The sequence below is a fragment of the Micropterus salmoides genome, unplaced genomic scaffold, assembly GCF_014851395.1.
Source record: "Micropterus salmoides isolate LMB-PRFRI ecotype aquatic unplaced genomic scaffold, ASM1485139v1 Ms_hic_scaffold_5, whole genome shotgun sequence".
NCBI classification, from domain to species: domain Eukaryota; kingdom Metazoa; phylum Chordata; class Actinopteri; order Centrarchiformes; family Centrarchidae; genus Micropterus; species Micropterus salmoides.
This window is the reverse complement of record NW_024044237.1, coordinates 38,033,145-38,056,671: the sequence shown is the minus strand read 5'-3', so window position 1 is coordinate 38,056,671 and position 23,527 is coordinate 38,033,145. Positions and strand designations below refer to the sequence as shown.

Sequence of the window (23,527 nt, the reverse complement as noted above, 5' to 3'; positions counted from 1 at the left end):
GGTGAGGTGAGGCTGTGATGAAGCTGTGGTGAGGTGAAGCTGAGGTGAGGTGAGGCTGTGATGAAGCTGTGGTGAGGTGAAGCTGTGGTGAGGTGAGGCTGTGATGAAGCTGTGGTGAGGTGAGGCTGTGGTGAGGTGAAGCTGTGGTGAGGTGAAGCTGTGGTGAAGCTGAGGTGAGGTGAGGCTGTGGTGAGGTGAAGCTGAGGTGAGGTGAGGCTGTGAAGCTAAAGCTGAGGTGAGGCTGTGGTGAAGCTAAAGCTGAGGTGAGGCTGTGGTGAAGCTAAAGCTGAGGTGAGGCTGTGGTGAAGCTAAAGCTGAGGTGAGGCTGTGGTGAGGCTGTGGTGAGGTGAGGCTGTGGTGAGGTGAGGCTGTGGTGAGGCTGTGGTGAGGTGAGGCTGTGGTGAGGTGAGGCTGTGGTGAGGTGAAGCTGAGGTGAGGCTGTGGTGAAGCTGTGGTGAGGTGAGGCTGTCGTGAGGTGAAGCTGAGGTGAGGCTGTGGTGAGGCTGTGGTGAGGTGAGGCTGTCGTGAGGTGAAGCTGAGGTGAGGCTGTGGTGAAGCTAAAGCTGAGGTGAGGCTGTGGTGAGGCTGTGGTGAGGTGAGGCTGTGAAGCTAAAGCTGAGGTGAGGCTGTCGTGAGGTGAGGCTGTCGTGAGGTGAAGCTGAGGTGAGGCTGTGGTGAAGCTAAAGCTGTGGTGAGGCTGTGGTGAGGCTGTGGTGAGGTGAGGCTGTGGTGAAGCTAAAGCTGAGGTGAGGCTGTGGTGAGGCTGTGGTGAGGTGAGGCTGTGGTGAGGCTGTGGTGAAGCTGTGGTGAAGCTGTGGTGAAGCTGTGGTGAAGCTGTGGTGAAGCTGTGGTGAAGCTGTGGTGAGGTGAGGCTGTGGTGAAGCTAAAGCTGAGGTGAGGTTGTGGTGAGGCTGTGTTGAGGCTGTGGTGAACCTGTGTTGAGGCTGTGGTGAAGCTGAAGCTGAGGTGAGGTTGTGGTGAGGCTGTGTTGAGGCTGTGGTGAGGCTGAAGCTCTGGTGAGGCTGTGAGTTGTTCTGCTCTGTTAAACGCTTTCTGCTTGTTCTGTTATTGATCTCCTCATTAAACCTGCTGAAAAGCTGAGGTGACCTTTTGACGAGTCTTCTAACTAAATTATGTACGACTCTGCAGAGACGGACGGGCCGCTGCTGGTTTTTACCTCATAGTGTTCGTACTCGCCCACGTCAAAGGTCTCAAAGTCGAAGAAGCCATGCTGCAGAGCCTGAAACAAATGCACAGAGGCATGACAGTGTTTTTATCCTTTCACCATTAAACAGGGTTTAAAACACGTTTTTAAAGCCCCTCCTACACAAATTAATCATTAACATTCTAATTATTTGTAGTAAAAGTCAAAGAGTTCACAGTTTATTTAGCCCCCTCCCACTAAAGTAAGAGTGTGACATTGTGCAGATGATGTCAGCATCCAGCTGGCCAATCAGAGCAGGGATGATTCAGACTCACCTTCCTGATGCCCTGCAGACAGTCCAGCACTGTGAGGTTGAAGGTGCAGTTCCCGAAGGCAGCGTCCCTGCAGAGACACAGACCAATAATCAATACTTCTGATCAACTGTACTGACCTGCAGCCGAGCCTGTCAGGTCTTTACGATGCTCAACGCACCGTGTGTACAACCACACACCTGCAGCGGACAGTCTCTGCTGCAGGTCCAGGACTGGAGCTCGGAGCCCCGAGTCCTGGTCCAAAGCTCCTGTGTAAACACCAACACTCCCTCGGTGCTCCAGCTCTGGGCAGAGTCAGCTAAGCTAATACGGGCGCTAGCTGCATGGCTAACTAGCTAACGGCAGCTACACTTAACGTTTACTTTAAAGCTTCCTGCCAATCCAGAGACTCCAGATCCAGGTCCACCAGAATCAGTGATTACAGGTAATCCGTGAAGCCCTGAGCAGTTCATCCCTGCCTCCTCTGCGGTCTGAGTGAATCCTCATGTTCAGCCCACATCGCTGAGGGGAGGAAATCATCCGGGGGGGATGTTAACACGTCCGAACACGGACCACGGAATCATGGGCCAGTTTATTAACAAGTTGACGTAATGAAACGCACTGCTGACGGAGAAAGTGAGCAGACACACATACAGGGAGAGAGAGACAGAAAGAGGCGGAGCCAGCAGGTGTGTTCGCAGTGAGAGACCAGAGGTGAACGTGATGAAGAGAGGGAGCAGATTCAAGCAGGTGCACAGTGACCTAGAATAACCTACAATCAGCACAAATCAGTCCCTGCAGGATGTCGCGATCACAACTATTAACACAAATTCAACAAATCCCTGTGAATTCAGACAGACCCGCAAATCTGACCTCTCATTGCTAAACGCTGTCACACGTCAGCAAACTCACGTCCTTGTTCAGAAGACGCAGCAGACGTGTGATGCCAACGTCTCACATTTACCTACAGAAATAAACAGCAAAGGGCCGTGAAGACCAGGACCCAGATCTTCTTGCAGCATCGTGGTCGAACATAAAGGAAATCGTCTCCTGACAAACACTTTGGGAGAGAACGTCAGACACAGGCTGGTGCATCCGCTCAGCTGCAGGACAGAGTCAGCTGGTTTAAATCTGCAGGGTCAGGGTCCGGGTCAGGGTCCAGGTCAGGGTCCGGCCCGCAGAGTCCTGGAGGGACTGTTTTAGGCCCTGATCAGTCAAAGATTATAGCACCGGTGCTCTGTAATCCTTGGTTTTCCGCAAAGTAATAACCGTCATATTAGCAGAAACTTGATCACAACTCACAGGTCTGTGTCTTTTGTTGCTAAAAACAACTGGAAACTTCCGTCACCACAAATGAGGGCCCGTCTCTCCATTCATTCGATTGGACAATGGAAAAAACGTGAATGACGTCGGGCGCTTTTCTGCCCAGAGTTGAATTTTTTTCAACTCCGTGCACTCAGAGCGCTCCTTTGAAAACGCGAGACGCCCAGGGCGCATAAACAGCGCGCAGAACCTTCACTGACAATAGAATACAATTAAAAACAGGCGCCTCTCACAGCACAAGACGCGTTCTGTCTGATCCGGGCCTAATGATTCCACTACAATTGAAAAAGGTAAAAAATGTTTCAGTTTTCACTTTATTCTCACAATCTCATCTAAAAAAAACGCCCTAAACATCTCAACTTCCATCGCAAGTTTTTTAGAAAAGCTGCTGCAACATCGCAAAAAGGCAGCGAGATCCTGGAGGGACGGACAAATCGCTGTACGCCGCCGCCCCGGCCGCTGCCTCCACAGTTACACCGTTTTAAAAAGAGCTTTTCTGCCCAAATACAGAAAATATGGGCCTGTTCTCAGTGTAGTCTATACAGGAAAGGAGTCTACTGTCCAAATCATTTTCAAAAATCAAAATATCGGCTCATAAATTATGAGCCGATATTTTGGCGGCTTCTGCCCCCAAAAACCCACATCAGTCGGGCTCCAGTCCTGACAACAGGTCCCTCTTAATGAAAGACGAAGGTCTCACTCAGGTGATGTCTCTTCTCTCTTCACTGATACATGTCTCACACTGGGGGGGACGGGGACTCTTCTATTTTAAAGCATGAATACCAAACAATTAATCAATCCTCAAAATTTCCCAATTATTTTTTTGTCCCCTTTGAGTGACAACACCTTTACAGAGAGGAGTGTTCACGGTAGTGATGCCCGATATGGACTTTCACCTTAATGATCAGATGACCTATATTTATTGGGTTTCTCTGGTTGCTAATTTTAGCTGCTGCTTCGTCACTTTGACGAACTTTCAGGTGACCTTTAACATTCTCGTGGTGAAACTTGCAGAACATGATTTGCATATTCCAACAGAGCGGTCTTCCATCCAAGCCGTCGACGACATGTCTGTTCGGGTCTCGCTGTCGGCTCTATCCAGGCGCCGCAATATGAGGTCATGAGCGCGACAACGGCAGCTACGCTAGTTCAGCCCTTCCCTGTGTGCAACACCTGCACTGACTTTAAAGAACAAAGAGTCGATGCAGCAGAGACGTCGTCGGTTTTGTTCCACTCCTTCCAAAACTTGTTATCAACATTACCCACAATGCAACTCTCCCCTGACAGCCGTGTGTGAGATTGGGTTGCATTGAACTTTAACCTCTAGGTGTTTGCAATGGTTACCATCCAACTAAACTTCAAACTTCCTACAAGTAAAAGCATTCAGTCCTCTCAGACAGTCCGACGGTCAGTGAACGCCTCACTGCTGTCTGTCACTCAGTGGGCGGGGCTTCCTCATGTTTACTCCATCAGCAGCCTGCAGAGACTCATCAGACCTCGTCCACCCAACACCACCATGCAGTGCTGTTACATAACCAGAGACAACAAGAAGCCCTTTATCCTCACAACACACACACACTGAAGGAACAACAAGCTGCAGCTTCAAACTAACTTCTGTTTCAAACCATCTGCAGGGGAACAACCCGTGCTCATGAGGCCGAGAGCAGTTCAAACACTTTTTAAGTTTCTCCTTCAGGTCGTTTCATTAAAGTCTCGTTCCGATCAAAGACGTTTTTCTTCTCTGCTGTGAAACGACGCTGCTGTAACGTTCTGTGGAGTTCAGTGTGTTTTAGCGTGGTGCACGTCACACGTCTGCTCTGCACCTGTTGAACCTGTGAGCGTCACAGCAGACTGAGGGTTTGCGTCCATCTGGATTCAGCTGCTTCACACAGGAAACGCAACCACGGTACTTGCTTTCACGCACAACGCGATGCGATTACATACAAGGTCAAAGACACGGAAGGGACGCGATTTCCTGCCGGGTGGCGTGCTGGAGGCCAAGTGTGTGACCACGAGATAAATCGCAGCAATACTCCATCGCATGAGTTGACATTTTTCAACTTGAGTGTGAAAGTCACACGGCGATAGTCTATCAGGGTTCAGACTGTCCAGACGTCACTGACAGATTCGGAGCGACGCTACAGGAGGCTGCTGGGAGAAAAGGACGAGAGGAAGCTGAACTACCTGAAAGATCAGAAAATATGAGTCTGTAACTTGATTCCAGCTGTCGTTGAACCTGATCGAACCAAACTCCATTCAGAAAACAATCATTTTAAAAGCCGTTTGTTTGCTTCTCATCTTGCTGACAGACCTGACAAACATGAAGTCACATGTTTAACAGATCAGCATCATGACGTCGTTATTTCAGCATCAGTTTGATCCGTTTGTTGAAACTAAATCACAGCTAAAAGTTTACTTTGGGTTCAGCCGTAGTGATGGTGGGTTGCGTTTATTTGCTTTGTGTATGAACACTGAGGAGATGAGTCCAGCGGTCAAACTCATAATGTGTGTGAAACCGGTATAATAGTCGACTTACCGAAGCACCGCTGCTAACTGTACTAGCTACCATTAGCTAGTTAGCTCAGTTAGCCAACTCTGCTCAGACCGGGAGCTCAGAGCACAGAGCTGCTGTTTGTTTATGCTGTTAGCGCAGGAGCTTTGCGCCGCTGGGAGGAGGAGGGTTTCAGATCCGGGGCGAGGGACCCTGTGGGCGCCAGGGAGGGGCGCCGGAATGAGCACCAGAACTGGAGCTGAGCGAGTGGGCAACAGGTCCGGGCTCAGGAGCCTCCCACGGCTGGACCGAGACAGAACACGGCCTCTAAGACCGACAGAGGCCGGTCTGAGTCTCAGCCAGATCCTGAACTGAAGGATCAGCTTCCTCTGTTCTTACAGGACAGAGTACAGATGGAACTCACCTGAAGGGCAGGTAGGAGGCGTTGGAACCAGAGATCAGAGCTCTGTAGGCTTCTTCTGGAGTTTTCTTCAGGTAGATCACCTGAGACGGAGAGAAGCGTTCAGACAAACATGGAAATCTGAAACTCTCTTTTGATGGAGCTAGTCTTTGTGCTAAGCTAGGCTAACGGTTTCCCTCTGCCTCCAGTCTTTGTGCTAAGCTAGGCTAACGGTTTCCCTCTGCCCCCCGTCTTTGTGCTAAGCTAGGCTAACGGTTTCCCTCTGCCCCCCGTCTTTGTGCTAAGCTAGGCTAACGGTTTCCCTCTGCCTCCAGTCTTTGTGCTAAGCTAGGCTAACAGTTTCCCTCTGCCTCCAGTCTTTGTGCTAAGCTAGGCTAACGGTTTCCCTCTGCCCCCCGTCTTTGTGCTAAGCTAGGCTAACGGTTTCCCTCTGCCTCCAGTCTTTGTGCTAAGCTAGGCTAACAGTTTCCCTCTGCCCCCAGTCTTTGTGCTAAGCTAGGCTAACGGTTTCCCTCTGCCTCCAGTCTTTGTGCTAAGCTAGGCTAACAGTTTCCCTCTGCCTCCAGTCTTTGTGCTAAGCTAGGCTAACGGTTTCCCTCTGCCCCCCGTCTTTGTGCTAAGCTAGGCTAACGGTTTCCCTCTGCCTCCAGTCTTTGTGCTAAGCTAGACTAACAGTTTCCCTCTGCCCCCAGTCTTTGTGCTAAGCTAGGCTAACGGTTTCCCTCCGCCTCCAGTCTTTGTGCTAAGCTAGGCTAACATAAACTGGGTCAAAGACGTTTTCATCTGATGGTGTGATTTTTGGGGGGGTCTTTATAACATGATGCGTCTCTGCAGTACAGAATTTCATTTTAAAACATCATCTTCCACAAATACTGCGTCTCCTGCGAGTAGAAAGTAACTGTAGGTCATATTGTGATTTTGATAACATCTGGACGTCACTTTCAGCGGCCATCTTTCATGTTGCTTCATCTACATCTTCCTCCTGATGTTCACTGAAGAAAGAACAGCTTCTCCTCTCAAGACAAACTCGCAGTCAGACTTGAGTTCCTGCTGTGAACACATCTATCTCATCATGAAGCAGCAGCTGTCTGACATCAGCGGCAGCTCACACTAAAGGTAAACATCAACTGAAAGGTAACGTACAGTAGAGTCAGGTAGAAACCTGTTGCAGATCACCTGCTGATGCATCTGTGGTTTTCTGATAACTTCATTAGTCTTTGCATTCGATCAGTGTGATGCATCCAGACACCGAAACACACCAGGAGACGGTGAAGGAGCTGATTTCAGGTCAGATTAGTGCGTAACTGTGCAGACCGACACACTCAGTCAGTGTGTCAGCAGGTCCGATCAGAGCTTCTCTGTCACACAACCAACATCATCAAATATTCAACACACACACAGTCACAGTGTGTGTGTGTGTGTGTATGTGTGTGTGTGTGTGTGTGTGTGTGTCCTCCCTGCACAGATCTGTGTTCAGTGACGTTAACACACATCATGCTGTGCAGCGTTTATATAACGAGACATGCTGATGAGACATTCTGAGTCTCAGTAACAGAAACTGACTCATTAAAGTCAGACCATCACCTGTAGGAACTTCACTACCCAGGATGCTTCTGGTGAGGAAGTATAATGGTGCAGTGAGTTAGCTGCTAGTTTTTCAGCCTTTGTGTGTTCATATTTAGTCAAATTGTCCCCGTTAGCTGAATCAGCTGTTAGCAGTTAGCATGGATGTGCAGACAGCGCTCTCTGTGATACTGAAGGAAACTTCTGCAGCGTAGCTTTCTGGTTCCTAAGCTGATCGTTGGCCGATTGATCTCACAGATCATGAAAAGCTCAGGGAGGAGGAGGAGCAGAGGTGTTTTAATGAGCTCTACTATCACTACAGTAACCAACTTCCTGTTGTTACAACACCTGCATGAACCCGTCCCCCAACAGGAAGAGATACTGATGACTCACAGCATAGCCTCCGATCAGCACGGCGGCGTTGGACCTCTTCCTCTGGTCAAAGCTGGTGTAGTGAACGATTCTCTTCCTGGTCAGAGTGAACGACTGCAGAGAAGAAGAAGAAACAAACGCCACATGAGGATCAGACCAGCGTCGAGTTGATCGGCAGAAAATCAATCAATGAATATCTGCAAGTTTCACTTTTTGAATTGAGTTACAGGAGAAAAAAGAACTTTTGATGTTTGGTTTTAATTTGTTATCTGATGCTCTAAAAGTTTCACATCGTGACTGACAGCTGAGCTGTGATTGGGTCAGTCTGGTGTGTGGGCGGGGCCTCGACAGCATTCAGCTTAAGTAAAGTTTTGAATGCAGGACTTTTAGTGGAGTATTTTTCACAGTGTAGTATTAGTACTTTTAGCGAATACTTCTCCAAACCTGCTTTTAACAAACCAAGTGGGTGAAAATAAGATGTAAGACAGTGACGTTCCACCCGTGTGGATAAAAACAGAAAGAGAGACTCACACATCAGCTCCATGTAATCTGCTGAACTGCTTCATGTGCTGCATTCAGGAACAGACCGACTGTTTATTTTCTGCAGCTCCACCTCGGGATAAATTTAACCAGGTTGCCTCTGCAGAGTCATCAAGTTAACTGGGGCTGGATCACAGTAACGGTAAATATCCTGATACACTGACTCTAAATACAATGAAGATGGTGTAAAACAAACGCACTTCATCACATTTTCTCCTTTTATTTGGGACTTAACCCTTTAGATTCCTGTAAAATTCACCTAAAGCACCGACCCACAAGGAACTGAATGTGGTTCTTGAACCACTTGAAGTGCTGCTGGATTCATTAATATAAGTTTGAATTTTGACTTGTGAGCTGTGAAACACTGTGGGGCTGCAGCCTGAAGCCTCACCTGGTCCAAGTTAAACTTTTATAGCAATATTATATTTTATACAGGTTTTTCTGAGCGTTTAAAAAAAAAAATCATTCTATATTAGCCGTCTTTACGCAGATGTTTTTTTTGCCGGCTCCTAGCTGAAGCTAGACATCTTTATTTTCAGAATCTTTCTTCAGCACACCCACGGCGTACCCACGAATTAATGGCTGGCCCTTCACTACAGCGCGGGCTCTGGTTGGCTGTTGTAGGCTGTGGACGGGACATGTGAGCTCCTATTGGGTCGAATTAGGGGTTAGTTGAAAGGTCAGAGTTTGGCAGCCATTTTCAAATCAATATATTGCATTTGTTTACATCCAAACCAGAGTTACTACCGTTATAATGAAATATTATATGATAATATGAACGGATATTCTGTGAATTTATTGATGGACTAAATGTTTTAACTGGCCTGGATCATCTGGACCTTTGAAAAGGAAACAAGATGGATCGCACAGCAACACGCTGTTATTTACTGCTGCTCGTAGACTCTGCCTCGCCTGTCAGTCTGCCCTGTGAGGGGAACAGGTTCGCTGCAGACGATCTGAATCTGAATCCAGACCGTCCGGTCGCCATGACGAACCACAAACAGGCGACCAGAGGAATGTCATCCCCATGGCTACAAAAATCCAACAAAACAAAACACTGAAGACACCTGAAGCTTTACACGCCGCCACCTTCACCCAACAGGGGGAACGTGTTACTGTGCGTGTCACTCTCCTGTGATTGGTGCACTGCAGCTTGTGGAGTGGGGCACTTTATGTAAACAAGATTACTGATCAATATCTTTGGTAAAATAGGACACGCCGTGGCCTGACGCGCACCTCTCAATAATGTAACCACACGTCACGGCAGACTGTAAGAACTGTGATTGGTCGTCTCGGCAGCGTTGCATTTACTCCTACACGTTTACCTCAACTGCTTCAGGGGTCGTACACAACATCTCCTCCGACGCCTTCTCTCGTTTCTGCATTTCACTAATTTCACTGAAAGCAGCTGCTGTTCAGCATCAATCAGCTCCAACACGATCCGCTCACTTTACTTTTGGAGGTGTAACTGCAGAGCGACGCAGACACAACACGCACGCATAAATGCTCATGACGGCACGTTGACGGCGGCCTTCGGACTCAGCCAAACCAGGAAAACACTGAACTTTTCAGATATTCCTGAACGCATCACAACAACACTGCTGCTGAAAGAAAGTTTTAAAACCTTTACTTGGCATGTGGTACGGCAAAAATCATAATAAAGATTATTTTGAGATCACGATTATTTGACACGATTTCTCGCTGACTTGGGAAACATTCATAAAACTAAAACACTGATTTATGAATTACCCCAAACCGCCCCTGAAAAAAGAACCAGTTCCTTGAAACAGCATCTGAGAGGAAGAATGAGTGAGAGTCTGCAGTGAGAGTCTCTCCTATTGCATTCTGGGCATTCCTGACGTGGGCGCGTCAGCGGCAGAAACTCACCTTCAGCTTCTTGTTGAGTTTGCAGCAGTATCGGTACAACATGGCCAGATTCAGAGGGCCGAAGTCTGCGTAGAAACTGGAGACACAGCCAGAGGTTAGAGAGTAATCTGGTTACATCGTCCCAACCGTCAGACTACCTGCGGCTCAGCCACGGTGTACGTGACATCATCAGCCAGCAGCAGGCCGCTCATCACTACAGCTGAAACCGTTAATCAACAGTTTAACTGACAACTTGTGATTGGGATGAATCGATCAATTGATAATGAAAATATCAAGTGTTAATGTTAGCGCAGCAGCTACACAGGTGCTAATGTTAGCATTACATGTTGCATTACAACACTTATCGTTAATTATTATGAAGTAGGTAATTAATAAATGTGAGCAGAGGTTCACCGGCTCGTGAACTAAAAAGCACTTCTTATCATTTCAAATAACATCAGAACGGACCAGACTGTTGTCACGAGAGCCGATACCGAAGGTACCAAGTCGATACCAAAATTCCAAACCACATCAGTACTTGTAAAAGTAAGTATTTATATAGCACTTTTCACAGATAGAATTACAAGGTGCTTCACACTGAAACAACAAGACGCAGCTCTAGCTAAACAGCAGAAACACATTGACATATGGCAGACAAGTTTAAAACCGAGCAGCTGCTTTTTAAAGAAACAACACAGCGTAACGAAGTAGGGAGTACATTCCACAACCTGGGTGCAGCGGCTTGGAAAGACCGGCCTCCTCTGGTCTTAAAGTGGGTATGGGGAACTACTAACAGCCTCTGATCTAATGACCTTAGGTTACGGGGCGGGGGAGTTTGTTGCTCTAACAGGTCGGAGATGTAAGAGGGAGTTTGACCTTGTGACGCTCTAAAAGTAAGGACCAAGATTTTAAAATTTATTCTAAAAGGGATGATCGGACTGGAGTAATGTGCTTTCTTCTGCTTCGTATTAAGAGTCTAGCAGCTGAGTTCCAGACAGCTCGGAGGCGAGTGACTTTTTTATTACTACTTGTTTTTCTAGGTCCCAAAGGTACCGGAGATCCAACACGTGGAAGATGGAGACAAGCTAGAAAACGACTCCTTCTGCATACGAGCGTGTCGGACCTCAGTTGGAGCCAGTCCTATACTGCGCTGTGATTGGCCAGCTGTGTATTCTGGGCGTGGCTTAGCGAAGGATCAATTTCAGCAGTTTTTCCTGTCTAAACATCTGACATGAAACCGCCTCTCATCCGTCCTGGACGTCCTCTCTCACAGCGGCTCTAATGTTCACATGTTTTATTGAAGTCCATGATGAGACCTACTGTTGTGGTTTTTACAGTGGTGTTGAGAATCGCAGAACGTTACCGGTATCAGCTACTAACTTTCTGTGACGTCCCTAAACACGACAGCTAGGGCCGACTTCTCTTGGCGAGTAGCAGAGAACAGCAGAATTACTGACATTATTCTTTAAATAAATAAATAAAAAAAAGAATAAGGAGCCGATAGAAGAATTGATCAGACTATTTGTACAGATCATGTTTCCAGTCTGGGCTCGCAGTTTACCGACACTTTATCATTTTGAAATGAGTCAGACTTACTTTTCGTAGAGGAACTCGTCGTCAGTGCAGAAGTAGTGCGTGTTGGCGGTGCTTTTGGGTTTACTGCGTAACGTGGCGAAGTACAGCCGCTCTGTTAAAGACACGGAGATAAACGGGTTAAAACACTGAGAAAACTGAACCAACTCTGAATCCAGAGTCAGCTGACGGGTCCATCACTGCAGTCTGAACGGGATCAGATGTTCTGTTCACTCGGAGTCAAACATACAGAGTTCATTAGCTGCCAGTAACAGGTGATCCTGAACACAACACCTGATCCAGAACGGAGACGCTGCGGTGGACTAAAGAAACCAGCACGTGTTCACGGCCTCCTGCTGTTCACACCCACTGACGTCTTCAGATCATTGTTCACACATGAAGAGGAGGTCAGAGGAGGAGGTGAGGAGAGCACCCGACTGTTGGTTTAACATGAGAGCATGTTGCTAAGCTGTCCTTTAGCTTTACACTATCAAAGTTCATTCAACACTCAGTTATGGCTCCTGTCTCTTTAAGGCCCCCCTCCCTGGGAGCCCACTTGCTACTGATTGGCCAACTGCCCTGAGCTTAGAATAGGGGCGGGGCTTAGCAGCACAGCGCTAAATCAAGCTATACACAGGGCTTAAAGCAAGAAAATGTTCTGTGCCTGGATGTGTTACGACAAAATTGGAGGGGGTGGGGGAGGCCAGAGGGTAACTGTGTGTAGAGAAGTGGTGGAGAAATAACTCATTATTAACGCTTCAGTAAGTTCTCCTTTATTCAGCTCTTTGATTAACTCCTGACTTTACTTTGATTACAATCATTAAAAACAGTTATTAAACTTTACACTGCTTACTGTCATTAAACAGTTATTAAACTTTACACTGCTTACTGTCATTAAACTTTACGCTGTTTCCTGTCATTAAACAGTTATTAAACTTTACGCTGTTTCCAGTCATTAAACAGTTATTAAACTTTACGCTGTTTCCAGTCATTAAACAGTTATTAAACTTTACGCTGTTTCCTGTCATTAAAAACAGTCATTAAACTTTACGCTGTTTCCTGTCATTAAACAGTTATTAAACTTTACGCTGTTTCCTGTCATTAAACAGTTATTAAACTTTACGCTGTTTCCAGTCATTAAACAGTTATTAAACTTTACACTGTTTCCTGTCATTAAACAGTTATTAAACTTTACGCTGTTTCCTGTCATTAAACAGTTATTAAACTTTACGCTGTTTCCTGTCATTAAACAGTTATTAAACTTTACTTTGTTTCCTGTCATTAAAACAGTCATTAAACTTTACTTTGTTTCCTGTCATTAAAAACAGTCATTAAACTTTACTTTGTTTCCTGTCATTAAAAACAGTCATTAAACTTTACTTTGTTTCCTGTCATTAAAAACAGTCATTAAACTTTACTTTGTTTACTGTCATTAAAAACAGTCATTAAACTTTACACTGCTTACTGTCATTAAACAGTTATTAAACTTTACACTGCTTACTGTCATTAAACTTTACGCTGTTTCCTGTCATTAAACAGTTATTAAACTTTACGCTGTTTCCAGTCATTAAACAGTTATTAAACTTTACGCTGTTTCCAGTCATTAAACAGTTATTAAACTTTACGCTGTTTCCAGTCATTAAACAGTTATTAAACTTTACGCTGTTTCCTGTCATTAAACAGTTATTAAACTTTACACTGTTTCCTGTCATTAAACAGTTATTAAACTTTACACTGTTTCCTGTCATTAAACAGTTATTAAACTTTACGCTGTTTCCTGTCATTAAACAGTTATTAAACTTTACGCTGTTTCCTGTCATTAAACAGTTATTAAACTTTACTTTGTTTCCTGTCATTAAAAACAGTCATTAAACTTTACTTTGTTTCCTGTCATTAAAAACAGTCATTAAACTTTACTTTGTTTCCTGTCATTAAAAACAGTCATTAAACTTTACTTTGTTTCCTGTCATTAAAAACAGTCATTAAACTTTACTTTGTTTACTGTCATTAAAAACAGTCATTAAACTTTACTTTGTTTACTGTCATTAAACAGTTATTAAACTTTACACTGTTTCCTGTCATTAAACAGTTATTAAACTTTACGCTGTTTCCTGTCATTAAACAGTTATTAAACTTTACACTGCTTACTGTCATTAAACTTTACGCTGTTTCCTGTCATTAAACAGTTATTAAACTTTACGCTGTTTCCTGTCATTAAACAGTTATTAAACTTTACGCTGTTTCCTGTCATTAAACAGTTATTAAACTTTACGCTGTTTCCTGTCATTAAACAGTTATTAAACTTTACGCTGTTTCCTGTCATTAAACAGTTATTAAACTTTACGCTGTTTCCTGTCATTAAACAGTTATTAAACTTTACGCTGTTTCCTGTCATTAAAAACAGTCATTAAACTTTACACTGTTTCCAGTCATTAAACAGTTATTAAACTTTACGCTGTTTCCTGTCATTAAAAACAGTCATTAAACTTTACTTTGTTTACTGTCATTAAAAACAGTCATTAAACTTTACTTTGTTTACTGTCATTAAACAGTTATTAAACTTTACACTGCTTACTGTCATTAAACAGTTATTAAACTTTACGCTGTTTCCTGTCATTAAAAACAGTCATTAAACTTTACTTTGTTTACTGTCATTAAAAACAGTCATTAAACTTTACTTTGTTTACTGTCATTAAACAGTTATTAAACTTTACACTGCTTACTGTCATTAAACAGTTATTAAACTTTACGCTGTTTCCTGTCATTAAACAGTTATTAAACTTTACGCTGTTTCCTGTCATTAAACAGTTATTAAACTTTACGCTGTTTCCTGTCATTAAACAGTTACTAAACTTTACGCTGTTTCCTGTCATTAAACAGTTATTAAACTTTACGCTGTTTCCTGTCATTAAACAGTTATTAAACTTTACTTTGTTTACTGTCATTAAAAACAGTCATTAAACTTTACTTTGTTTACTGTCATTAAACAGTTATTAAACTTTACTTTGTTTACTGTCATTAAACAGTTATTAAACTTTACACTGCTTACTGTCATTAAACTTTACGCTGTTTCCTGTCATTAAACAGTTATTAAACTTTACGCTGTTTCCTGTCATTAAACAGTTATTAAACTTTACTTTGTTTCCTGTCATTAAAAACAGTCATTAAACTTTACTTTGTTTACTGTCATTAAACTTTACTTTGTTTACTGTCATTAAACTTTAGGCTGTTATCTGTTAACTTGTTCACCTTTAATAAACTGCGCGGCTCCCCGCAGCTCGGAGTCCTCCGTCATGCTGAACAGGGCCGACAGGATCGGAGAGTGCCGAACTCCCTCCACCATCATGGATCCGTCTAATTCCTGGCTTCTCTCAGCTCCTCAAACTTTTCAGCTAGCAGCTCAGTTAGCCGTTAGCGGGCTAGCTGCCGCAATAGCACGCAGGTGAACGGAGACTTTTAAAAGTGCAAAACTTTCTCCTCAGTCTCCATCAGTCCCCGCGGCTGCTCCTCGCCCACAGAAGAATCTTCCTACCGTTTCCGTTGTTTGCTTTTCCGTCTTTTCCCCGGTAAACATTCCCGGGTTAGCATGTTAGCATATTAGCAGCGACACTCCGAGACGCTGAAACTCTGATTGACCAAATCCCTCTTTAAGACACGTTACCACAGCAACGGGGGCCGCGCCCATAGAAGACTCAGCCAATCACCGAGCAGAGCAGGCTTTGCTGCCTTCACTGTCCGCTAGGAAACACGGGCAGTGAGGCTTTCAGGTACCGAGAGCAGCAAACACGTTTATTATCTTGTGCATAACTAACTTTGGAGGCTCCGTACAAATAAAAATTACATTATTTCTCATATATAGTGACCACCTCAATAATTATAAAAACAAGTGATGTGGGCTGTATAGGTGTCCTCACAGCCTCACAGGACAATAGCAGCACTTTAAAAAGGTTTAAGACGCTCAAATGGCCTCCGGGCCTTCTGCTGCAGAACCCGGCTGTCGTGTTCTCATACTTTTAGTAACTGTGTGTGATCTAACAAACTTTTTATTTAAGTTTTGTCTTTTCTCTCAAATTCAGAGAAGAAGAACAGCAGGAACCGGCTGAGGTTCTGTCAGAGAAGAACAGCAGGAACCGGCTGAGGTTCTGTCACAGAAGAACAGAAGGAACTGGCGGAGGCTCTGTCAGAAAAGAAGAACAGGAGGAACCAGCTTAGGTTCTGTCAGAGAAGAAGAACAGCATGAACCAGCTGGGGTTCTCTAAGAAAAGAAGAACAGAAGGAAAAGGCTGATGTTCTGTCAGAGAAGAAGAACAGCAGGAACCAGCTGAGGTTCTGTCAGAGAATAACAGAATGAACCGGCTGAGGTTCTGCCAGAGAAGAACAGCCGGAACCAGCTGAGGTTCTCTAAGAAAAGAACAGCAGGAACCAGCTGAGGTTCTGTCAAAGAAGAAGAACAGCAGGCACTGGCTGAGGTTCTGTCAGAGAAGAACAGAAGGAACTGGCTGAGGCTCTGTCAGAGAAGAACAGCAGGAACCAGCTGAGGTTCTGTCAGAGAAGAACAGATGGAACCAGCTGAGGTTCTGTCAGAGAAGAACAGAAGGAACTGGCTGAGGCTCTGTCAGAGAAGAACAGCAGGAACCAGCTGAGGTTCTGTCAGAGAAGAACAGAAGGAACTGGCTGAGGCTCTGTCAGAGAAGAACAGCAGGAACCAGCTGAGGTTCTGTCAGAGAAGAACAGATGGAACCAGCTGAGGTTCTGCCAGAGAAGAACAGCAGGAACCAGCTGAGGTTCTGTCAGAGAAGAACAGATGGAACCAGCTGAGGTTCTGCCAGAGAAGAACAGCAGGAACCAGCTGAGGTTCTGTCAGAGAAGAACAGATGGAACCAGCTGAGGTTCTGCCAGAGAAGAACAGCAGGAACCAGCGTAGGTTCTGTCAGAGAAGAAGAACAGCATGAACCAGCTGTGGTTCTCTAAGAAAAGAAGAACAGAAGGAAAAGGCTGATGTTCTGTCAGAGAAGAAGAACAGCAGGAACCAGCTGAGGTTCTGTCAGAGAAGAACAGAAGGAACTGGCTGAGGCTCTGTCAGAGAAGAACAGCAGGAACCAGCTGAGGTTCTGTCAGAGAAGAACAGATGGAACCAGCTGAGGTTCTGCCAGAGAAGAACAGCAGGAACCAGCTGAGGTTCTGTCAGAGAAGAACAGATGGAACCAGCTGAGGTTCTGCCAGAGAAGAACAGATGGAACCAGCTGAGGTTCTGCCAGAGAAGAACAGCAGGAACCAGCTGAGGTTCTGTCAGAGAAGAACAGAAGGAACTGGCTGAGGCTCTGTCAGAAAAGAAGAACAGGAAGAACCAGCGTAGGTTCTGTCAGAGAAGAAGAACAGCATGAACCAGCTGTGGTTCTCTAAGAAAAGAAGAACAGAAGGAAAAGGCTGATGTTCTGTCAGAGAAGAAGAACAGCAGGAACCAGCTGAGGTTCTGTCAGAGAATAACAGAAAGGACCAGCTGAGGTTCTGCCAGAGAAGAACAGCAGGAACCAGCTGAGGTTCTGTCAGAGAAGAACAGATGGAACCAGCTGAGGTTCTGTCAGAGTCACTGACTCTCTGTACCAAGAAGGCTTTACGCCCTGAACTTCGACTGAAGGCTCAGTCTGAATATCTTCTGATCACTCACTGCATTAATTAATGAATAACTGATCAGTGAAAGTTGCTCACCTGTTCCAAATAAGACGATTCACTGGACTTTACTTTGTCTTCACGTCGTCCTACCTGAGCTCAACCAACATCAGCACTGGGAACAGGTGAAATAATCTCACCTGATTGGCCAGTTTTAAGACGCAGTATCAGACTGCAGGTTCAGGTGGACGTTTAAAACCTGGATTAGTCCTTTAATGTAAGAATCTCACCTGCGATCAGAGAGATCCACACACGGTTTGGTCCCGGTCCAGGCCCCAGTCCAGGTCCTGATCCTTGTCCAGGTCCTGGTCCTGGTCCTGGTTGGAGGATCCGGGGGCCATCCTGGTGCGTTCTCCAGGCCCCGGCATCCGCCATGCTACAGGGTGGCGAGCAGACTGCGAGGAAGCGGCCGGTCTGAGTTGAGGAGGTGTCGGGTGACCCAGATCAGGTTACTCTTGGTTCCAGAGGGGAATGAGGTGTGACTTTACAGCCTCCTCAGGTTTCAACACACATTCAGGTCTGAGCTGGACTTCCTGCTGTACACACTGTACATCAGCTCACCTGATGCAGGTGAGTTAGAAAGGTTAGCGGGAAGGTCAACACGACACCACGCTGATGACATCACGGAAACAAGACGGGGACCAAAGGAAGTCCAGGTCCAGAGCAGGTCATCTGTGTTCATCCTGTCTCACTGCAACTTGTTGGAATAAAAACCCAAAACAAACTACAATACCCAGTATTCGACACGAACAGAAAACTGGAGCAGTAAGGGGTTCAGGGGCCACCTGGCAGCGCTCTAGGAGCAGTAAGGGGTCTGGTGTAGACCTCCTGGGGCTGCTGTCGTTCTGGGTTGAAGATTCTGTGTGGAGGGTTCTGTATTGACACTTCTGGGTGGAGGGTTCTGGATGGAGGGTTCTATGTGGAGGGTTCTGGATGAAGGGTTCTGTGTGGAGGATTCTGTGTGGAGAGTTCTGGATGAACCGTTCTGGATGGACAGTTCTGGGTGGAAGATTCTGTGTGGAGGATTCTGTGTGGAGAGTTCTGGATGGACAGTTCTGGGTGGACAGTTCTGGGTGGAGGATTCTGTGTGGAGAGTTCTGGATGAACCGTTCTGGATGGACAGTTCTGGGTGGACAGTTCTGGGTGGAGGATTCTGTGTGGAGAGTTCTGGATGAACCGTTCTGGATGGACAGTTCTGGGTGGAGGGCTCTGGGTGGAAGATTCTGTGTGGAGAGTTCTGGATGGACGGTTCTGGGTGGAGGGCTCTGGGTGTAAGATTCTGTGTGGAGGGTTCTGGATGGAGGATTCTGTGTGGAGGGTTCTGGGTGGAGGGTTCTGGATGGAGGATTCTGGGTGGAGGGTTCTGTGTGGAGGATTCTGTGTGGAGGGTTCTGTGTGGAGGGTTCTGTGTGGAGGGTTCTGGTGGAGGATTCTGTGTGGAGGGTTCTGGGTGGAGGGTTCTGGATGGAGGATTCTGGGTGGAGGGTTCTGTGTGGAGGATTCTGTGTGGAGGGTTCTGTGTGGAGGATTCTGTGTGGAGAGTTCTGGATGAACCGTTCTGGATGGACAGTTCTGGGTGGAGGGCTCTGGGTGGAAGATTCTGTGTGGAAGATTCTGTGTGGAGGGTTCTGGATGGACAGTTCTGGGTGGAGGGCTCTGGGTGGAAGATTCTGTGTGGAGGGTTCTGTGTGGAGGGTTCTGGATGGAGGATTCTGTGTGGAGGGTTCTGGATGGAGGGTTCTGGATGGAGGATTCTGGGTGGAGGATTCTGTGTGGAGGGTTCTGGATGGAGGGTACTGGATGGAGGATTCTGGGTGGAGGATTCTGGATGGAGGATTCTGTGTGGAGGGTTCTGGATGGAGGGTTCTGGATGGAGGGTTCTGTGTGGAGGGTTCTGTGTGGAGGGTTCTGGGTGGAGGGTTCTGTGTGGAGGGTTCTGGATGGAGGATTCTGGGTGGAGGGTTCTGGATGGAGGGTTCTGTGTGGAGGATTCTGTGTGGAGGGTTCTGTGTGGAGGGTTCTGTGTGGAAGATTCTGGGTGGAGGGTTTTGGGTGGAGGATTCTGTGTGGAGGGTTGTGTGTGGAGGGTTCTGTGTGGAGGGTTCTGTGTGGAGGGTTCTGGATGGAGGGTTCTGTGTGGAGGATTCTGTGTGGAGGGTTCTGTGTGGAGGGTTCTGGGTGGAGGGTTCTGTGTGGAAGATTCTGGGTGGAGGGTTTTGGGTGGAGGATTCTGTGTGGAGGGTTGTGTGTGGAGGGTTCTGTGTGGAGGGTTCTGTGTGGAGGGTTCTGGATGGAGGGTTCTGTGTGGAGGGTTCTGTGTGGAGGATTCTGTGTGGAGGATTCTGTGTGGAGGGTTCTGTGTGGAAGGTTTTGGGTGGAGGGTTCTGGGTGGAGGGTTCTGTGTGGAGGGTTCTGGATGGAGGATTCTGGGTGGAGGGTTCTGGATGGAGGGTTCTGTGTGGAGGATTCTGTGTGGAGGGTTCTGTGTGGAGGGTTCTGTGTGGAAGATTCTGGGTGGAGGGTTTTGGGTGGAGGATTCTGTGTGGAGGGTTGTGTGGAGGGTTCTGTGTGGAGGGTTCTGTGTGGAGGGTTCTGGATGGAGGGTTCTGTGTGGAGGATTCTGTGTGGAGGGTTCTGTGTGGAGGGTTCTGTGTGGAGGGTTCTGTGTGGAAGATTCTGGGTGGAGGGTTTTGGGTGGAGGATTCTGTGTGGAGGGTTCTGTGTGGAGGGTTCTGTGTGGAGGGTTCTGTGTGGAGGGTTCTGGATGGAGGGTTCTGTGTGGAGGGTTCTGTGTGGAGGGTTCTGTGTGGAGGGTTCTGTGTGGAGGGTTCTGTGTGGAAGGTTTGGGTGGAGGATTCTGTGTGGAGGGTTCTGTGTGGAGGGTTCTGTGTGGAGGGTTCTGTGTGGAGGATTCTGTGTGGAGGGTTCTGTGTGGAGGGTTCTGGATGGAGGGTTCTGTGTGGAGGGTTCTGGATGGAGGGTTCTGTGTGGAGGATTCTGTGTGGAGGGTTCTGTGTGGAAGGTTCTGTGTGGAAGATTCTGGGTGGAGGGTTTTGGGTGGAGGATTCTGTGTGGAGGGTTGTGTGTGGAGGGTTCTGTGTGGAGGGTTCTGTGTGGAGGGTTCTGGATGGAGGGTTCTGTGTGGAGGGTTCTGTGTGGAGGATTCTGTGTGGAGGATTCTGTGTGGAGGGTTCTGTGTGGAAGGTTTTGGGTGGAGGATTCTGTGTGGAGGGTTCTGTGTGGAGGGTTCTGTGTGGAGGGTTCTGTGTGGAGGATTCTGTGTGGAGGGTTCTGTGTGGAGGGTTCTGGATGGAGGGTTCTGGATGGAGGGTTCTGTGTGGAGGATTCTGTGTGGAGGGTTCTGTGTGGAAGGTTCTGTGTGGAAGATTCTGGGTGGAGGGTTTTGGGTGGAGGATTCTGTGTTGAGACAGACGGATGTCAGAATAGGAGAAATGGAAGTAATAGATGAGATCATTGGATCTCTCCAAGTTCACTCAGGTCTGGCTTATTGCTCCTAAACACTGATGAGGAGCACAAAGGAGATCTTGGTGAGACCGATTGTGTTGCATTATGGTCTCAGCCTGGAGAACCTTCCTGAAGACTTTGTCCTGAGGGGGATTTAAAAGTCCTCAAAATTGTACTCAGATAAATGTAAAAGTGCTCAGGAAGACATTGTTGTCTCTCAGTTCTTGAGCCCGTCATGAATTAATGTCTAAACATCAGGTCACAGTGGTTTTCAATGACGAAATCTATTTTCTTCTTCTTCTCAGTAACTTGTAACAGGATTCAGATAAAAAGCAACAGGATCTGAAATTCATGGGAGTAAAAGTATAAACACACCTAAACAGAAAATACTCAAGTGCAAGTACCTCAGCCTTTGACTGAAGTACTTGAGTAAAAGTAACTTTATATAAAAGGGGTCACTGACACAAAACTGAGGTCTTGGAGCTTTTTCTCTGATCCACATTCAGGAGACTTAAATTAGACTCATTAAAGATCATTTAGAGATCTCATCAGATCAAACTGTGTCCGGTTGTTTGAAAGAAACAACTCAGATCTCTTCCTGGATTTAGTCGGCACCTCCAGCAGAGACCGCGTGAACCGGTTTATTCTGTTGGCTCCACTAGTTTATAAAGCGTGTGATGATTCTGCTTTTTAAAGACACGCCGCCACGTTTTTATGTTAGAACCTGTTGGTTTAAACTCCACGCAGAACATTCAGCTTCTTTCTACTGTTGGAGGCTGGCGCCCCCTACAGGCTGCACAGTTCCTCACAGCCACATTATGAACCCCTCCCTGGTGGTTCTGCAGGAGACGCCTCAGACTGAACCCAGAAAATCATTTTCTTACTTTGAGACCCACATCATGTTCTGGCCTCCTCAGGAGGTCTGACTTCATTCTCAACCTTTGATTAAACCAACTATCACAATATAACTTTCCTCAATAACAAATGTTCAATAAGTTTGACTTAATTCATTTGAATCAGCACTAAAGACATTTATTTTGTTGAGGAAGGACTGAAAACAGATTTTATCAGAATAGCTCCTCAGATTAGTTTACTGATCCTGTTTGGCATCAAGAGTTTGTTCTGACCAGAAAGAAAAGTTTAAAACCACATTAACTTTCACTCAGGAGCACAAATCCGCCTTTACACTGAAAGAAATGATTATCTGACATTGATCCTGATAATTATCGATCAAGAATGAGATGTTTTATCCCGATAACGTTTCGGGCCGTATCGCTCAGCTCTACGTCCTCTTACTCGTGTTTCAGGGCTTTAAACCGAGCTCTTGTCAGCGTCGGCCGAAAGCTGCAGAAGGACGGCGAGTGGAGACTGTGTGGTCTGAAGTGGACCCGGAGGAGCAGCAGGAAGAGACTCGGTGCAGCTTGCATGTTGGAAACATCTTTATTTATTACAGTTACAAGGAAACACCCTGAGAGACAGAAGCTAAGGGGGTCGGCCGAGACGGGAGCAGCTACCGAGTCCAGGAGAGAGAGAGAGCACTCAGTGTGTGTGTGTTCAGTGTGTGTGTGTTCAGTGTGTGTGTGTGTTCAGTGTGTGTGTGTGTGTGTTCAGTGTGTGTTCAGTGTGTGTGTTCAGTGTGTGTTCAGTGTGTGTGTGTGTGTGTGTGTGTGTTCAGTGTGTGTGTGTGTGTGTGTGTGTGTTCAGTGTGTGTGTGTGTGTGTGTGTGTTCTGTGTGTGTGTGTGTGTGTTCAGTGTGTGTGTGTGTGTGTGTGTGTGTTCAGTGTGTGTTCAGTGTGTGTGTGTGTGTGTTCAGTGTGTGTGTGTGTGTTCAGTGTGTGTGTGTGTGTTCAGTGTGTGTGTGTGTGTTCAGTGTGTGTTCAGTGTGTGTTCAGTGTGTGTTCAGTGTGTGTGTGTGTGTGTGTTCAGTGTGTGTTCAGTGTGTGTGTGTGTGTTCAGTGTGTGTTCAGTGTGTGTGTGTGTTCAGTGTGTGTTCAGTGTGTGTGTGTGTGTGTGTGTGTGTTCAGTGTGTGTTCAGTGTGTGTGTGTGTGTGTTCAGTGTGTGTGTGTGTTCAGTGTGTGTGTGTGTTCAGTGTGTGTGTGTGTGTGTTCAGTGTGTTCAGTGTGTGTGTGTGTGTTCAGTGTGTGTGTGTGTGTTCAGTGTGTGTGTGTGTGTTCAGTGTGTGTGTGTGTGTGTTCAGTGTGTGTTCAGTGTGTGTTCAGTGTGTGTTCAGTGTGTGTGTGTGTGTGTGTTCAGTGTGTGTTCAGTGTGTGTGTGTGTGTTCAGTGTGTGTTCAGTGTGTGTGTGTGTTCAGTGTGTGTTCAGTGTGTGTGTGTGTGTGTGTGTGTTCAGTGTGTGTTCAGTGTGTGTGTGTGTGTGTTCAGTGTGTGTGTGTGTGTTCAGTGTGTGTGTGTGTGTTCAGTGTGTGTGTGTGTGTTCAGTGTGTTCAGTGTGTGTGTGTGTGTGTGTGTTCAGTGTGTGTGTGTTCAGTGTGTGTGTGTTCAGTGTGTGTGTGTGTGTGTTCAGTGTGTGTGTGTGTGTGTTCAGTGTGTGTGTGTGTGTGTGTTCAGTGTGTGTTCAGTGTGTGTGTTCAGTGTGTGTGTTCAGTGTGTTCAGTGTGTTCAGTGTGTTCAGTGTGTTCAGTGTGTTCAGTGTGTGTTCAGTGTGTGTTCAGTGTGTGTTCAGTGTGTGTTCAGTGTGTGTTCAGTGTGTGTTCAGTGTGTGTGTGTGTGTGTGTTCAGTGTGTGTGTGTGTGTGTTCAGTGTGTGTGTGTGTGTGTTCAGTGTGTGTT

The 23,527-nt window shown here is 46.4% G+C and overlaps 2 protein-coding genes across 3 annotated transcripts in view; both read right to left on the bottom strand.

Moving 5' to 3' along the window:
• The window catches only part of LOC119888646 (dual specificity protein phosphatase CDC14AB-like), a 33,924-nt gene extending 18,840 nt beyond the window's left edge, over nt 1-15,084 (bottom strand). For both annotated transcript variants that reach the window (XM_038699306.1, XM_038699307.1), the window contains exons 1-7: nt 14,853-15,084; nt 11,628-11,718; nt 10,053-10,128; nt 7,647-7,739; nt 5,694-5,773; nt 1,480-1,546; nt 1,178-1,240 (exon numbers count right to left, since the gene is read on the bottom strand). In XM_038699306.1, the coding sequence (XP_038555234.1) occupies nt 1,178-1,240; nt 1,480-1,546; nt 5,694-5,773; nt 7,647-7,739; nt 10,053-10,128; nt 11,628-11,718; nt 14,853-14,949 (567 nt within the window). In that variant the 5' untranslated portion in view covers nt 14,950-15,084. The remainder of the gene's footprint in view (nt 1-1,177; nt 1,241-1,479; nt 1,547-5,693; nt 5,774-7,646; nt 7,740-10,052; nt 10,129-11,627; nt 11,719-14,852) is intronic.
• Nucleotides 15,085-17,939: 2,855 nt separating this feature from the next.
• On the bottom strand, nt 17,940-20,748 carry LOC119888457 (extensin-like). The gene has a single exon (XM_038699011.1). It carries the CDS (start codon nt 20,746-20,748, stop codon nt 18,070-18,072), a length of 2,679 nt encoding a protein of 892 aa, XP_038554939.1. The 3' UTR covers nt 17,940-18,069.
• Nucleotides 20,749-23,527: the final 2,779 nt, after the last annotated feature.